Source organism: Mastigoproctus giganteus, chromosome 3, assembly GCF_048544385.1.
Source record: "Mastigoproctus giganteus isolate SK-2022 chromosome 3, ASM4854438v1, whole genome shotgun sequence".
Classification (NCBI taxonomy): Eukaryota; Metazoa; Arthropoda; class Arachnida; order Uropygi; family Thelyphonidae; genus Mastigoproctus; species Mastigoproctus giganteus.
Genome location: NC_143577.1, coordinates 47,024,115 through 47,043,074, shown reverse-complemented (window position 1 = coordinate 47,043,074; position 18,960 = coordinate 47,024,115). Strand labels below are relative to the sequence as shown.

General features: G+C 36.0%; 1 protein-coding gene across 1 annotated transcript in view; it reads right to left on the bottom strand.

Moving 5' to 3' along the window:
• The window catches only part of LOC150087933 (anoctamin-4-like), a 452,209-nt gene that overhangs the window by 194,890 nt on the left and 238,359 nt on the right, over positions 1–18,960 (bottom strand). The window contains exons 4-5 of the mRNA XM_090369274.1: positions 18,734–18,829; positions 5,090–5,116 (exon numbers count right to left, since the gene is read on the bottom strand). Of these exons, the coding sequence (XP_090225400.1) occupies positions 5,090–5,116; positions 18,734–18,829 (123 nt within the window). The remainder of the gene's footprint in view (positions 1–5,089; positions 5,117–18,733; positions 18,830–18,960) is intronic.

The window sequence follows — 18,960 nt, the reverse complement described above, 5'->3', positions numbered from 1 at the left end:
TGAGTATATCTCCTTTAAAGAACAAGATGATGACTTTCAGGGGAAAATTCGATTATAGTAGACCTCCACTCATTAAAATTAATGGCAGTTCCATCCCAATGGTTCCATAGCTCAAATATCTCGGAGTTATTGTGGATGACCGATTAAATTTTGTAGCCCACATGAAACTATTTGACTTCAAAGATCAAAAAGTATACTAACGCTCTAATCAGAATCACTAAGACTGAATGGGGATTAAATAAGAAAACTCTTTCCCTATATTACAAGGCTGTTTTTGTCCCAGTGGCCACGTACGCCTCTGGAGCGTGGTTTCACAGGGAAACAACATCAAATTTAAAGCTAAGCTAATTACACTTCAAAGATCTATGCTCCTTTCCATGCTTCGCGCTTCCAGGACAGTATCCTCTGCTGCTCCGCGGGATTATTAATTTTTTTATAAAATCTGTCTTATTTTACCTTTTCTTAAATACATTTTTTTATTTATTTATTATTATTATTTTTTTAAAATTTATTTTAAGCATTTATCTCTCTAATTCTTTTTCTCATCCTATTCTTATTTTACTTTATTTTATTATACATATTTATTACTATCTTTTTTTTTTTTTTTTTTTTTTTTTGCTGGCACCCAAGGATTTCATTACGTCTGCAGGTGCGGTATTTTATTTTTTACTGACCTTCGCTCGACGCGGGATTTTGCTGGTGCCTGGGGTTTGGCTCCCTAGGTACGGGATCCTGGCATCCACTAGTCTTGCACTTAACCAGTGGATGTTTTTATTTTATTATTATTTTATTTATTTATTTATTTTTGTCTCGTTTTGGGCATTCAGTACGAGCTAGTTGAGGTCCGCCACAGTACATGCATAGTTGTGGCTCACCTCCCCGTGGTGTAGACGGAAATTGGGCAGGCTTTCCTGGTAATCGCCTTCCTGGTGACAAAGAGGCCAGAAACAACTAAACAACATAACAACACACATATTGCACAAACATAACATTACACACTTTTCTTGCCTTTTAGAGTTTTGTATTTAACACAGTGTACCAAGACGGAGTTTAACTGACGTTCAGGTGCCGTCCTACCTAAGATACCATACATGTCTACATGAAGGTGTCCTCTGTCCCCTGGCTGCGAAGTCCCCAGGTTCCGGCACCCGACACTCAACATAATAACACACATACTTACACTCCTGCATACACACACTTGCCGGTCTTGGCCTTTTGCTTTTTCAGATGCTAACAGCGGCATATAGGAGAAACCCTGGAGACCGCAATTAAAACAAACACACCTTGTCCTTGACTGCACGGTGCTTGATCTCTCAACAGGTGCTATCTTAATTCACATTCCACACTTCAGCGCTCTCTGGGAGAAGAATATAGTTTCAAAACCTGAAATTGTCTATGGACATACGAGAAGAGTCACATAATAGATTGGCCAAATTGTCTTTCACGAAAACCTTTGCAATCTATATTAGGCTAAAAACTTTTCAACTCCCCCCCCCCCTCTTCGTAGATTAGTTGCGTAGAAATATCATCTGCCGAAGGTTCCGTTTCTAGTGGAACAAAATTTTAAGCACATCATAATGACAACTATTTATCGCTACTGTTTTTTCTGAGAAAAAGAATCGCGTCTAAGCAGCTTTTTCAGATACAGATCATTTTATGTTTGAAATAGAAGCCAGTTCACTTTTATATTTGAAGTTGAAGCCACCGACCATCAAACATATTAAACTATATGTGAAAACATATTAATAACTGTTTTTTGTATACAGTAGCATGCAATCATAATACATAGTATACAGTACTCGTACATTAGGTTTTTACTGGTGTACCTGTATTTTCCACAGTGCCGGACCAGGACCAAGGTATTTTCGCACCCCGGGCAGAAATATTTTTCGGTTCCCCCCTTTACTAAGGATATATATATATATATATCCTTAGTAAAGGATATATATCATCTGAAGTACAGCACTAAGTACTTATAATATAATATATATATATATATATATATATATATATATAACTGATATTAAATATAAATCAGAATGAATGCCAGTAGAATGGCAAAACTGTTAAGCGAAAAATAATAAATTAAACATAATAATTAATCAGTAGGGAGGGAGAAGAAAAGTTAAGACTAAAAATTGTAGCAGAAAATCTCCAAATAAATTTAGAAAATCCAATTCAAAATAATAAATCAATTTTAAAATTTAGAGCCAATTACATTACATAAGAATTTAGCGGTACCCCCGTCATAAGGCGCCAGTTCCGAATTAGTGCTAGTCTGTCTGTTCTATATTTTTATTTTTGCTGCATAAGGACCACCGCTATTCAATTCCTCTGCATTGGCGGTTCGATTGGGGGGATCGGGTGGCGTCTAATCCTTCGATCGGTTCGCCTTTGCGACGATTTGTCTAGCGATTGAAATGCAGCGATTCCCTGACCATTATTGGTCTTGTGGTCCTCTGTTGATATGGGGCATAATGGTCAGTCTATTTGTGTTATTTTGGTTTTATTTTATTTTATTGTAGTTAGTTTAGTCTCTGTTTGTGATATATTTGTGATATTTCACGTAATTCGGAACTGGCACCTTACTACGCTAAATTCTTATGCAATTGGCTCTAAATTTTAAAATCGATTTATTATTTTGAATTGGATTTTCTAAATTTATTTAGAGATTTTCAGCTACAATTTTTAGTCGTACCTTTTCTTCTCCCTCCCTGTTGATTAATTATTATGTTTAATTTATTATTTTTGCCATGCCACTGACAGTTTTGCCATGCTACTGGCATTAATTTTGATTTATATTTAATATCAGTTATACATTGGGCATCATGTGGAGGAATGTGCATTTTTCTGCCTCTAATGATAGCTTTATATTTATTTTCTTTATTTTCGTATTATATTTTGTACCATTTTTTAACTATTTCATTATGTTAATATATATAAATAAAATATAGGAGGTTATGCTTGTAGTGTGGAGAGAGAACAGCAGGTTGTGTAATCAACCTACGGGTTAGATAACATGGAAAGGCAGTCATAAAATAACATAATTCGAACCCATAACGTATATATCACGTTAACATTACGATTTACTTGGCTTCCGAACACAATAAACAAAAAACCTGGTATCTTTTTTACCACGTGCTATGTATATTTCATGTTAGAAACAGAGGCTTTACTTTTTGCTGCATTTTGATTGATTTTGACGGCTGGCCCTCGTTAACGACGTTGAAATCATCTGAAGTACAGCACTAAGTACCGTATTTCCTCATGTATAAGACGCACCTTAATTTTGGGGCCCGAAATTTGAAAAAAAAAAAAAAAAATGTATTACATAAAGTTATTGAACTCAAGTTTTATTCATCATAAAATTCATACAACTCCTCATAACTTGAATTCAGCACTGTACGAAAATATTTTCTGAGCCATTTCTGGGCAGAACGTGGCAAAACGTAACCTAATATACCGGTAACAAGTGCGAAACAATGAGCGCAAAGACAACAAGCGCGAAAAAGCGGGAAATGCAAGTAAAAAAAATCTACAACCACTGTATAAGACGCACCCAGTTTTTTGACCCCAAATTTTTCGAAAAAAGGTGCGTCTTATACATGGGAAAATACGGTACTTATAATATAATATTTTTGACCTTTTTGTGTTGCAGGTTCGAATTGTATTTTATGACTGCCTTTCCATGTTATCTAACCCGTAGGTTGATTACACAACCTGCTGTTCTCTCTTCACACTAAAAGCATAACCTCCTATCTTTTATTTATTTATTTATAGCCTGTGGGTGCCTTCTACTCTACATAGTAGTAACCCAGGTTTATATTCCTTTCATATATTCCTCTTATTATAACTCCCGTACCTATTACTTCTATTATATATATATATATATATATTTTTTTTTTTTTTTTCATTTGTAAATTTGGGGTACCTTAAAGACTGGCGCCCCCGGTACGGGCCCTGATAGCCCGTACCTTCATCCGACACTGCTTTTCCCATCAGCGTTATTGGGAAATACAGATACATCTGTAAAAATCTAAGTTGATGGGATTGTTGTCTACTACAAAAACGCTCTGTTTTATTGTCACTGATCATTCCAGCGGCTCTGTATCCTGTTTATTTTCTCCTACTAACTTACGAGCGTATATTGTTTTGCATAATGCAGATTTTCAGATAATTCTAGTTTGGGAAACACTGGTCTGTGGTATTAAAGTCCGAATATACACTGGGTATTATACGCTGGTTAGCAAAGAACAGTTAAGTGATATCATGATTCATGGTATTTGATTAGTATGCATTTGTTGAATACAGGAAAGAACACCTCTTTCATTGCTTTGTAGCCACATAGATCCTTCTGTCATCGCTCCTCCCAACGGTTGTGGAAGTGTTTTGCCGTTTACTGTTGCCAACATCGACCAACTGTTATTGGATCTTTGCCAATGTGAACAGCAGTTGCCAAGTGAACCTTCCAGCCTCATAGAGACCGACATTTCACCCCCCAAAAACCTGTTTATTTGGACATATGCACACGTGTGAGTCAGGCAGTCTAAAATCCTTTCCTACAAACTGGCTCATCAATATTTGGTCTTTTTATTTTGCAATCAACAGTGGCATGTTAATTAGTGGTTAGTGAACCACTGATCATTCTAGCGACTCTGTATCCTGTTTATTTTCTCTTTCAATTTACAAGCTTATATCCTAATTTTGATATTTGCATAATGCAGGTTTTCAGATAGTTCCTTTGACTCTGAAAAGTAGAGTAGTTTTTTTAACACTGAGTAAATATGAAACCTGTAACATACAATTAAACTGTAAATACTTTCCAAATTCTAATAAATATATTAGTATATCAGCCAACTGGAGAATAAACGGAAATTTATTTATTTAATATTATTTATTCATTTTAATTTCTGTTTTATTTTCTGGACAGATAAACAGGCTGTCCAGTAGCAAATGTAAAGTAAATTAAAATTAATAAACTATTTTATAATGATGGATTTATCTGTTTTGTGCCATAAAGGTACAAAATATTTAGATATAAAATATTTCTTTAAATTAAATTGTATACTTAAAATCAAAAGGTTCTTACCCATGCTGTGGAGGCCCGGTGTTCCTGCTGCAATCGTAATAAGTTTTATTTTAAATAACATCTTCATTTAAAAAAAAAAAAAAAAAAAAGCTCATTCTCCCTGCCTCTCTTTCTCTAACAGAATGAGCATTATGATTTCTTAAAATTAGAAGAAATTCACATGTATAACAGCTGATTTTTACTATAATTCGATTATAGGAAAATATTGTATTAAGATTTTTGTTATTCAAGAGAAAGGGAATTTAATTTATCTACACTTTTGCACCACCATTATTAGATATTTATTTAGTCGAACGGTTCTTTTCACAGTTACATCTCGACACTGAAACTGTTTTACGTTTAACATTTAATTACTTCTGAAAATTTGCCGATTCCCCTTGTTCACATGCAATTTTATAAGGGATAAAAAGCAAAAAACACCAAATATAACTGCCGAAATAAATCTCCGGAGATAACTGATGTCATATTAAGTCTCTCTCTCTCTCTGTTAACACAAAAATGTAGCCTGCAGGAATTACAAATGTAAAACGATTACAACTTGTGTCCGAAATAGTCCATCCCAAATATCTTTGATTCGTCTACCGTTATTTTTGTTGTATGTGCGATTATTAAATTTTTATAACTTAAATGGCCTCTTTCACTTTTTTTTTTTTTTTTTTCATTTTGATAAAATCCCTTAAACTTTATTTTTAATGTAAGCGTGTTATAGAATTTCTGAACTTTCTTATCTTTCGTTTTCAACATTTGTTTTAGGTGTTTCCTTATTCACTTGTCTAATTTAATCTAATTAAAATTGCTAATCTTGTATTTTTGAAAGAAAGTCACAACTCATTTTTAAACCTGTGAAAAGATTCGAGAATTGTATCAAAGTTCAGATTAATAGATTAATTTTTTTTTGACCGAGGACAGGTTATTTAGAAAAGCAAAATGCGGTAAGATATACATCGAGGAAACAGTTTGTAGCTTAGCTGTTTTTATTGGATTTTTAGGAGCATCGGTGACTAAAGCCATGTTGCTCCGTGTATATTGTCCGTAAATTGTGTGTTCTGAGGTCGATTTTCTGTTTGCTGGACAAAAAACCCAAATTTCCCGGAGGGAAAACCATGCTACTCTCTCCCGAGACCAATTAACTCAGCCACGTTGTGGAAAACACCCATAAAAATTTCTCGCATCATTGACGAGATTCGAACTGAGATCTTTTTCACGCGGTGTGAGGAAGATGGTAGTTATACCAAATGTGCTACCCACGGGAGCCGCAGTTTAGTACTGGGTTTGGCATTTATAATTACATTTATAATCAAAGAGGAACATCTGGTATACATTTATTAGATTTGACAAGATAGCTGACTTTAGTGTATCTTCAATCCACGTTAGGATGAAAATGCACAAGAAATATTGTTTACGCACAAGGCAGAGAATTCTGCAATTTTATGATTTTTAAAATTATTGGCTGCTAACTATTGGCCTGAAATATACTGGTGTTCGCAAGGTAAGGAACAAACACAAAAACACCAGTACATTTCAAAACACAAAACAGACTCAAATATTCCTCATGTATGAAAGAAAGCAATCTTTGCCACTGTTATCCATAATCATTTAACATAACATTCAAATCGGGTAGCCAGTTTAAAAAAAGAAAAAAGATTATTTATTATTCTCGGTGAAAAGTTACTTTCACCGAGAGTAATACATTGAGTGGCCGCTTTATTAGGTACACATCCCCAATAGCAGGTAAGTCTCTCTTTAGCCCCAGAACAACTTGGATTCCTTGTAGCGTGGACTCGACGAAATATCGAAAGCGTGCCATATGGACGCTATGTGTTAACTCAATTGCTTCCCACCAGATCTCAATCCAATTGAGCATCAATTGGATTGAGATCTGGTTCACTGATTAATGCTCTTTTCGCCATTATTCTAACCTCATTCGTGAAATCAGGCAACATTTTTCCAGTTCTTTTCACAGTAATTCTACTTGTTATTTGCTGACAGGAGTGGAACTCGGTTTGGTCTTCGGCTGCGATACACCAATCTTGACAAAGTGCCAAGAGTTGTGCGTTCTGAAATGCCTCATTGTTTATCACTGTTGTACTTTGTTCTTTGACTGACTGACTGTAGCCTTTCTGTTATCCTGCACAAGTGATGTTAGCGTCCGTTATGTTATCCCATCAATGAGCTGTTTCTGACCACAGAATCGCCGTTGGCCGGATTTTGTTTATTGCACTAATCTCAATACAGTCGGATTACAGTTTCCGGGATACTCATAGCAGCACGTCTGGCGCTTACTAGCATGCCACATTCAAACTTACTTAAATTTTTCACCTTGCTCGTTCTCGCGCTGAATTGCACACACATATAACATCCCTACATGTGTAATCCTCTTTGTTTACCGCTAGTTTTTGGCACTACAGCCAATGAATGGAAACAGCCCAGGTTCGAATTCCGTCAGTGACACGAGGAACTTTTATGGGCTTTTTTCGTGGTTGAGTTAGTCGGGCTCAACTGCGGTAGCACAGTTTTTCGTCCAGAAAAACAGGCAAACCAACTAGAGAACACATGCAATTAATAGATAAAACACACGAGTGGCTGAAGTTGTTCCCGGTAACTATAGTATGGCAGTTTTCTTTTTTTTTTTTTTTAATTCCTGTGTATGTGCTCACCACGTTTATATTTCATGGTACGAACACGCGATGCTGTTACTGAAGGAATGCTCCATTAAAAGGGTACGTGTACCTAATAAAGCACCCACTTTATTAGGTACATGTACTGATTGCCTTTATCCCTCGCACTATCGATTTAAAGATAGCTATGTCTTGTGTCATTTTCATGCAAGTTATCATTATCTGGTCCTAACTGCAATCAAGGTATCTCAGAGGTTTCACAGCACAACCTGCTTCAGAATGTTTGCTGTATCTGCAGAAGAGCTGTAGATACAGCAAGTTCTGTATCCGGGCATACTGTTTATAAGAAGGCTTTATGAAAAAGGGTATTTATGTGCAGTAACCAGCTCTCTATGTTCCCTTCATCGCCATACACTAAAGAACTTGTTTTAATTAGTGCCAACATCATGTCGACTGGACATAGGAGCAATGGGCTTAGCGCTCAGTGAAGAACACCATGGACCATTATACTTGTGAACTTTAGAATTCGTTTATAACGGTGCCTAGTCCACCGTTTTGTACCAAAGAACAGCATAAGAGTCGCATCACACAGTGTTCAGATCAGATCGAGCGTAAGTTCGAAAAATGCTTAGGGATAGTTATCTGCTGCAATGCATTGTGCTCACAATGAAGGTCAGAGGAGTCTGGGTTGTGATGTAGGGTTGCTTCTCGTGGTTGGGACTGGGACCGTTGGTTGCTGTGCCAAAACCAATGTTGATCTCTGCTGTCACTGGGGCCAGCCTTCGTACACTGAAATCGTGGACAATTTCTTAGTGCTCATTCTCTTGCACTTCCCTAGAAATGGACTGTCCACGTTCCAGCACAATAATGCTCCTTCTACAATGGGCAGCGAATAAACCTATTTTAAGGAAAACTTAATTGGCAGCAACTCTGGTTCTTGTCTTACATACCAGTGAGTGAGACAAGAACTAGGAGGGAGGGGAATAACTGGAAAATTTTAGGGTGTAACAATAGATTAGATCACATGATTTACCTTTTTTTTTTCCCCTTTGGGCCAGCGTTCTGTGGAACATTGGAATAAGTTGCCTTCAAGGGTGACCGAGGTAGAGAGTTTAGGAAAAATTCAAAGAGGATCGAATAGGCACTTTTTGACAATGAGAATAATTCTTTTCCTTGTTTTTTTTTTTTTATTTTTGGCAGGTGCAAAATACGTTCGCTTCCTTGCATCATTATACCATTTTAATCCGATATGATGAAGGGGAACTGCGGATCAGGGCGTGGCCACTACACCCCTTCTAACGCTGATGACTGTACTGAGGAGAATGGGCACAAATTCTTGTTATCTGCTATAAGGAATTGGTCAAAAGGTTTCTACGTCGGATCTCTGCTGTCACTGGGGCCAGCGTTCGAAATTAGCGCAGTGGTTATATTAACCGTCTTTCCACACTGTTCAGAAAAGACACAGGTTCGAATCCAATCCATGGTGCGAGGAACTTTGATGATTTTTTTTTTTTTATACCACAGTCGAATTCGTCGGTCTCGGGTCTGGATAACATAGTTTTCTCTTCCAGACACTCGGATTTCTTCGATCAGCAAATAGAAAAATCGTCCAGATGCAGTTTAGTCATAATATACTTTGGGTGCATGAGCCAATTTGCTCAGGTAACTCGAAATTGAAAATGTTCGTCAGTAGGGGCAAATATGGGCCTACAAATTAAGTTTGTGTCTTCCCAAACATAATGGTGTCGAAATACTCTTTGTAGGTAGAATAGTGTATATTGTATATTTATCTTAACAGTAAAACTCATCTCTTAACTCGCTGGATCAAATATCCATATTTAAAAACTAAGGGCTTTGTCCTCTTTCCGCATCGGAGACAGAGAATAAAGATGATATTCTGAATATCCGTGGTTCAGATTGGATATACCAATGTTAGAACTCTATATATACTGTACTGCGCTTTGTTATCCACCTCCCTATTTCGGTATTGGAGATATTGCTTTTCTTTAAATTGTACATCAAAAGTAATATAAATGTTGTGCATCAATAGTTATATAAATGCTGTGCATCAATAGTTATATAAATGCTGTGCATCAATAGTTATTTGAAAACGAAATGCACAAGGCATAATTCTTATGGGTTTTGGTAATTAACTATATAGTATCGGTGTAAATACACTATAGCCTCTCAATGGACAATATATGATCTATAAATCCTTCTTTCTCTTCCGTTAGGCCAAGAGCATGTTTAGAAGTTTATACCATCCACATGCTTACTGCAACTTCTCAGCTCTCTCCTGGATAGATGCGATCTTCATATTTTACTTTAGGGTTAGGGTCCCAGAAGTTTATCAAATTATAACAGGAAGATAAATGATTTTGTGATAATTGAGAGGAAAGTGGAAGCAAAGTTGTTGAAGCTAAACAAGAAAAAAGCACCTGAGGTGGATGGGATTTACCAACTTTCCTATTATCCAAAATCCTAATACGATTTTAAGTATGTCTGTTCCGTATGTACATTATGAAAAACTCGTAGCAAGTAAATTGCAATGTACAAAAAAAAAAAAAAAAAAAATCACATTCATAGCATAATAAGATGACCCCGCTATATCATACATTGAGTGATCAGCTTGTTAGGTACACCGACTTAATAGCGAGGAACATCTTTAACTCTCAGAACAGCCTCAAGTCGTTGGGATATGGCAACCTGTGGAACGGCACTACATTACTCATAAGGAACACTAAAAAAAGGTATATTTTTTCTTCTGCGCTTAGAAAAATGTTGCTTATTAGTAGTGCAACATGGGCCACTCTTTGCGATAGCCTCACAGTTTGAGATAACAGTGTCTTTTATTAGAAATTAATTGATTTTTCAAATTTTCTAAAGTTATTTTCTCAAATTTTAGAAAGGCGTGTTTGTTTCTCCTGTGCTATAAAAAATGGACGAAAGTCCTATTATAGAATATAATTTGTATAAATAATTTATAAAAGTACCTTAGTAGGAAACAAAGCATGAATGGAACAATATATAATACAAAAAATATCAGTTATAATTAGAGAAAATAAAACTAGGAATATAGCCAATATCATAGTGAATCATCTACTGCCAATTTCATAGTGAACGACGAACGGCGTAGTAGCTTAATAAAAAGACTAATTTCTGTTAAAATTAATAATAAAATGAACACTAATACCATATGATTATACAAAATTTTATTGATAATACATCAGTACATCCCTTCAAAACTTAAAGGTTACGTTTCATGGCAGTACTACATCTCGTCTAATTCTTCAAATAGGCCTTGGGGGTTTATGAAAATTGACTCATGCTAACTGCAATTAAATATACCAACGGAATATGACTAAAACTTTATTAAAATAAATAAAAATAAAACAGGATAAAATTTGATGTAAAAATAAAATGCACTGACAACTGTAGAGTCAAAGCGATAAAATATTAAAATACATAAATTAAAATATACACGAAATATTACAAATTAAAATATACACGAAATATTACAAATTAAAATATACACGAAATATTACAAATTAAAATATACACGAAATATTACAAATTAAAAGCGATAAAAAACACCGTAGCCTCCTTTATCAACAGTGGAACTTTACTGTCACAGACTATCCTTAAATAAGGGAGGCAATCGCTATTGAAAGTTACGGTGTTGTTTTATCGCTTTTAATTTGTAATATTTCGTGTATATTTTAATTTTATGTATTTTAATTGTATCTATATTTTTATCGCTTTAAACTCTGGTTGTCAGTGTACTTTATTTTTGCATAAAATTTTATCTGGTTTTATTTTATTTTAATAAAATTTTGGTATCAATAGTTATGCATATAATAATGTAGTTAGTATGACTCACTACACTCGTCATCGTGCCTTACTAACGTGGAATACATACAGTTGTAAGAGATCAGCAGCTGATCGAGTGGATCTCAGCTGATCCCCGGCAACTTCAAGCGTACCGCATTCTTGATGACGAGATATAGTATACCTTTAAGCTATTATGGGTTTGTATTGAGATGTTTTCAATAAAATTCGTAATGTGTAATCAGAGTATAAGAGCGCTCATTTCATTATTAATTTTTAATCTTTAAGTTGGTGCTCCTTTTTCTACTTTAATATGTTTCGCTTCTTTGGTAATCCTTATTGAAAAGTTAACAAAAAAGTCGCAGTTCTATATTTCTTAAAAACTAAAACATTTGGAAATATGCAAGGATAGAAAATACAATAAAGCCAGCAGAATAATAGTAATGCAGTAACGGTTGCCAAACAGAATTGCTTCTATAACAGCAGCCCAAAGTATACTGAAAGGACAGAATTCATGGGATACCTGGTTCCTGGGCCACGCGACGCTGTCACCTCTCTCTCGCTAGTGGATGAACCCACCGATTGGCAGGTATATAGGTACACTGCATTCGCGTAGACGGTACGATGTCAACACGGATAAACGTCGTTAGTTAACCAACTTTGAAAGAAGGATGATAGCGGGTGCCCGACGCATAGGTCACTCTATCAGGAATACGCCATTTACATAATAACATCTCATCGTGGACAGCGCTGTGGGCAAAGAAAGGTGGTGGATGAACGTGGCCGTCGACGTCTGTTTCGCATTGTTTCAGCCAACCGGAGAGAGACAGTGACACAAATCACCGCCGACTTCAACGAGGGAGGTGCCAGAAACGTCTCCACCAAGATCATCAGGCGATCATTAGCCGCAATAGGTTATGGGAGCCGCCGACCCACCAGAGTCCCATTGCTAACACCACGACACAGAACTCTACACCTCAACTGTGTGAAAGAACATCGGCACTGGACCTTGGATGTTTGGAGACGGGTCTCCTGGTCCGACGAATCCTGTTTCCAGTTATTTCGAGCGAACGGGAGGGTATCTGGCTGAAACCGCATGAAGCTTTGCACCCGTCATGTCAACAAGAAACTTCTCAGGCAGATGACGGTCGGTAATGATTTGGGGCGTGTTCAACTGGTACACGTTGGGAGGATCTCTGGTACTTCTAGATGCATATCTGAACGGTCCAGGCTACGTGTCCATCCTTGCAGACCCTCTGCATCCATTCATGGTCATTGTGCACCCACAGGGCAACGGACCCTTCCAGCAGGACAATGCGCCTCCCCCACAGAGCCGTGGTGAGTAGAACATAGTTCGAAGAGCATTCCGTAGATTTTACAACCATGGAATGGCCTCCCCGTTCACCAGACATGAACCCTGTGGAGCATTTTTTGGAATGCTGTGGAAAGGCCCGTTCGCGCTTTGGATCCTCCTCCCAGGAATGCCAAGGAATTATGGACAGCGGTGCAGCAAGCATGGAAAGAAATACCTGTGGAACCTTTAGTGAATTAGTGAACTCAATGCCTCGCCGTGTGACTGCCCTTATCAGTGCGAAAGATGGGCCTACCCGTTACTAGGTATCCCATAATTTCTGTCTACTCAGTGTATGTGAACTTCACGCTGCCATTCTGATTAATGAATGTAACTCTCGCTGTGTTCTCCGACAGTGTTATTCATTCATATGTATGATAAATATTAGAAACAAAATGCAGTGCGAATGCAGAATCTACAGTTTTTAGATCCTGTAATATTTGAAATTAGGCTTATTTAATATTAAATAATACGTCATATCAACCAGAATGGTAACTGCTGCCCTAAAATGTATGATTTTAGTTATTTTTGTCCTAAAAATTCTATTGGCATAGGTAAGTTGAAGAAGCACAAAAAAATTTCTTTGCCAATCCACCACAAAAAGGTTGACTACTCCGTCTATAGTGCATAACACAGGGAAATAGGTTAGAAAAAAGAGTTACACTTTGGCCGAAAATGTGCAAATTGATGAAGTAAAGAAAGAAGCTATTTCGTGCCAAGGTGATATGAGTACAAAACGCCTGAGTAGCTGATTTTTCAGATATCAGCTGCTCGTACGTTTTGATAGCGCTTACAGCAAGCAGTGCCGAATTAACATCTTGAGATATAAGCTTAAGTTGTGTGTGTATGCGTGTTTAGTGCCATAAAAAAAAGACATTTAATGGTATAGAAAGGTTTTATATTGTTAATCTCTGGTAGCGTAATTAACAAGCTAGAATAAACACTAGTTTCCAAATTTAAAGGAATGAACACATAAATATGAAAGCTGTATACTTATCTGGAAAGAATGGGTTTTGCAATAATACTCATTAGCTATTTACGATGATAATACAGTATTTTACTATTTTCTTTTATGATAATATAATCGCAATTCACTAATAAATGTTTTTGATTAATTAGAATGTTTAACCATGGTATTTTATCACTTCATGATTTTTTTATGTTACATATTGTTAAGTTTGAGATTCTAAAAATTGTAAATGTTATTTAAAAGACTTTGTGAATTACAAAACATTGAAATCAACCCTCTCTCAGCCCCTTGAATCAAGCAGATTTTTTTCCATTTCTTGGTTTAATTTTTGCTTTTATTCGGTGTTTTTTTTTTTTATATTATTCATTTATTTTATTTTTATTTATTATTATTATTATTATTATTATATTTTTATTTATTTATTATTATTATTATTTATTTTTTTTTATATAGTTCTGGTACCTTGGTTTGTTTCGAGCGATTAGATGTTATCAATCCATTTGGATGCTGCTTGTTTAGGGATTTGGTTTAGCTATTTTATTAGAAAACATTTTGTGTCCTATATGGGAATGCTGGTTTGGACACCCGAAGAATAGAAATTTTAGGGGGTTATGTCAATTTGTTATTGGATTGCTGCTGTGGGAAGTTCAGAACTGTACTGGCGGATAATCAGAACTGTACTGGATAATCAATCTTAAGTTATAAGAGAAACCTCACACCTTTATTGTAGGACTGTAATTCTCTCAACGCTCAATCGCGTATAAATGTATTCTTATGTGAATTAGCGTACCATTGTAATTAAATCAATTTATGATTTTTAAAAAAGCTACGTATTAAAATCATCATGTATTCAATATTCATATCCAACCTAGCGCATCGAGGAGATTCGCGGAAAGTTGACAGCCATCAACCCAACTAATAACATATGCTAACATGAGAATTGAAATCGTCTTGATAAGATGTCAAGCTTATCAAGACGACTTCAATTCTCATGTTAAACTTTAAACTTTAAAATTTAATTGTATAAAACTTCCTTTAAGGGACTAGCTTATTCGGATCGTTTCCGTGTTCACAAGAAGTCAAAAGCTGATCGCGAATGATATCCCCCCTTGTTTTTGTACAAACTTTTTCGTAACCTAGCACGTGATTATTTATGCTGACCAATGTATGAACTACTGTTTATACATGCTCGTTAGAGTCCACAAATCTTCTCGATGCGCTAGGATGGATATGAGTATTGAATACATGGTGATTTTAATACGTAGCTTTTTTTTAAAATCATAAATTGATTTAATTACCATGGTACGCTAATTCACATAAGAATACATTTATACGCGATTGAGTGTTGAGAGAATTACAGTCCTACAATAAAGGTATGAGGGTTTTCTCTTATAATTTAAGATTAATAATAATAGGACATATTGGGCTTTATTGCTCTTTCATTTTTGATTGGATAATCAATGGAAAAGTAATCGAATGTGAAGACGGTGTTGAATGGATTTTTCAATTTCAATTTATTTCCGAAGAATTGGAAAATATTACTTGGAATGCTTGATTTCCTGTGGTAACTGACCTTGTAAAATGCCATTCCTATTAAAGATGAACATTTTGCAGATCTTTGTGAAGAACTTATCTTGCTATAGTTGCGTTTTAAATTTTAGACGAAATAGTTGTGAAGTTTCTAGATAATTACACGAATTGTGAAAAAGTATTAATAATTTGGTAGTTACATGAATGAACTGTTTACATACATGATATGTCATTTGCAGTCTGGTTTTTCTGTATCTCCATGAATGATCTCCAAATGGAAAAGAGATCAAAAGTCGTAGGAACTAGATTAGTAGAATTTAGTGTTCCAGTAATCTTAATCTAGTTGGTTTTCATGCTTCATTCAATACAAGTATAGTGGAAAATTTCGCCTACTCCTTGTGTACCCTTTGAAGCTTTTTGCAGTGTTATTTGTGCATGGCCCTTCAAAACGTGCATTATTATCGTTTTGGGGCCAGTATTACCTTGAACACCAGGTTAGCTGTATATCTGCTTCCATCAGAGAAGCGAAGAATTGGATTCATGCTTATCGGTAGTAGGTGACCAGAATGTTGTTTATTATACACACTGCCAAGGGCATGGCAAAAAGTATTCACTAATTGAGTGATAGTCCAATATGGCAATGTATCGACTCCTCATGTATCATTCAGACGCTAACATTCCATAAATTTATATCCTTTTGTGACTTATATTTGGACCTGCGATCGTTGTTCCTGCTTTCTAAACATTCTTTAGAACTCTTGATAATGATGCCATATTTTTCTACACTGTTTCTGCCTTTTCTGTTTCCCCCCCGTATTACTTGGGGGAGAAACAGAAAGAGAACAGATGGAACAGAACGCAAATAGTAAAATCCTGGCTCGGCTCCTCTTCCCAGGTGGCAACCAGGTAGATGCATATTCTGTAGCCATTTGGGGTGCGTAACCAGTCAAAAAACACGAAAACACCATGATACTACACTACAGGACAGTTACGCCACTACACTGATTTGCTTTTATTATGTGAGGTAGTGAATTTTTTGATGTACGGTGTCATCACATAATTCACTGCGGAGTTGCCGCAGTGAATTATGATAATAATTTTATAATTTTCATAAAATAATTATTTTATCATAATTTTCTTGGACCTGGCGAGTAGCAGCACAGTCATAAGCAACACAATTGTTATAATGCTAACTATAATATTCATAATCATCGTCCTTCCACACCATATGAAAAAGGCCTGGATTTAAATCCATGCCTTTTATGGCCGAAGTTGTCTAATGTGGATGAGGGCAGAAAGGTGTTTTCTCCCAAAAACGTTGGGTTTTTTGTCCAGCAAATCAGACAAACCAGAGAACACGCAATTTACGGATAAAGTACACGTGGATGTATAAGCTACTGCTCGTGTAACCTGTGACTTGAAAATACAGTAAACCCTCTATTTTACGGACCACGATTTAACGAACGATAAAAAATTTGACTAGTCCCAGAGTGTACGTATTTTGAGTGTACTCATGCCGGTCTATCGATACGCACCCCATTATATCATTAAGTGCTCATCTGTGCGCTGTTTCTTTGTTATAACCTCATTTACAGTGTGTCATCATAGCTTCTAAGAAAACTAGCGAAAAGATAAAATGAGGTGCATCTGAGTGTTGGATAGAAATTAAACTTGTTAGAAAAGTACGACTGGTGTGTGTCTTTCCCGCGACTGTGAGGAATATAGCGTGAAAAAAAAAAAAAAAAAAACGAACTATGTCAAGTATTGTAAAAAGCAAGACTTTTAAGCTTAGGGAGTCTGCCTGACGATTTGCTAGTATCTCAACTTTGGCCTCTTAGCTCCGACTGATTTTATTGGCTGATATATAGTAGAAGACAATTTACCATGACTTTAGTGGTGCTTGGAAAAACTTTATTCAATGTAGATAAAAGTTTGTTTTGTATTTTTTAAACTGTATTTCAGTGTTTTTAACACATGCATATACAGAGTAACTTGTTTAAATTTTCAATCATGTGGAGTAAAAAATGATCTGGGAAAAAACCTTTCGATTTAAGGGCAATAATGGATATCCCCTTCCCGTATTAGTCCGTAAAATCGACAGTTTATTTTATGTTTTTCACCATTACTTTATACAGATGATTTCTTTTTTTTTTTTTTTTTTTGGTAGTTGTTGGCGCATCGGCTTCTGTGGCCATAATGCACCTCCAAAGGTTTTTACAGTACTTTGATCCAAGCCCGAGGCGGGATTCGAACCCGCGACCTTTGGGTTGCCAGGCAGGCACTTTACCCACCCGGCTAGCCCGGTCGGCCTATACAGAGGAACAATAACACCACTCTTCTTAGTAGCAAAAGTCTTATGAAACATTGGAAACCATGTGCGTTTCTGCCAGCCTTGTCTGCATTGCGTGGAATTTTTGTATCTGATTTTATTATAATTCTTCATTTTCTTTTTCCTGAGATACTTTTAACTCCTCTACTCCCTAGTTTATAAGTAAATCATGAATTTATCTTCCCAATGTGCAAATATTTATATTTATTAGCATTAAACTTTAGCTGCCTTTTATCGGGCCATATCTACAAAAGATCTAAGCCATTTTGAAGTAATTATAGCTTAGGCTGGTCATTAATCATCCTTCCCACCTTAAAATCCTTAACATACTTTTACAGTTTCTTCAGTACTCTTTCGTCACTGTCATTAAGGAGGAATAAGAATGGGGGGTTCCTAACACTGATCCCTTAGGGACTTTAACTCAGAAATCGGTGTTAGGAAACAGAGGGCACAAATTTTTTTTTTCTTCTTTTTTTTTGTATCCAGCTAAGCAAGTAAATTTTACAGATACAATACATTGACGCCTCACAGCCTTAGGTGTTTTGGTATGAAAACCAAAAACAAACCAGTGAAACTAACAAAATTCTCCCTTATCTGAGAGAATTTTGCCCTGCTATACGCTAATTCTAGATAACACAAGTCTTTCTGCGCTAATTAAGCAATGGCCTTAAGGGATGCTTCTGTTGCCCCAAGTCCATTCTTTTTTGTTTATGTGGAATCTGTTAAACTAACTCAGATTATGTTTAGGCACCTTCCATCCTTTCTGTCGCAATTTCAGTGTAACGGCAATTTCGATGTCGCAATAATATAAATTAATGTGTTCTTCGATATTATGCATCGAAGAGAGTTCCATGTGGTCTGCTTGTTTATAAATGCTTTGGCATTTAAACTTTATTTCATATTATAAATGATCATGAAAACTGATTATACCTTTATTTAACCGATTATTGTTCCTTTAATTTTGGAAACCAGTGCAGATTAGTTGCAAGATTTAAAGGTGAGGAAAATAGCAGGATACCTGTGAGAAAAGTCTCGGCACAGGTTTAGAGAAGGGAAGTGGTTTATGACAGTCAGCATCACGATTAAACCGAGCATGATCCCGATCAACTTGTTTCTGGTAGGCAGCAGCAGGTCCACAGATGGGGAAGGCGAAGAGACAGAGACAGAGTTAGAAGGGAAAAAATTAATTTATTAGCAAGCATTTTAATGATCTTAGAAAATTTAGATATTGGTGATATATTATTA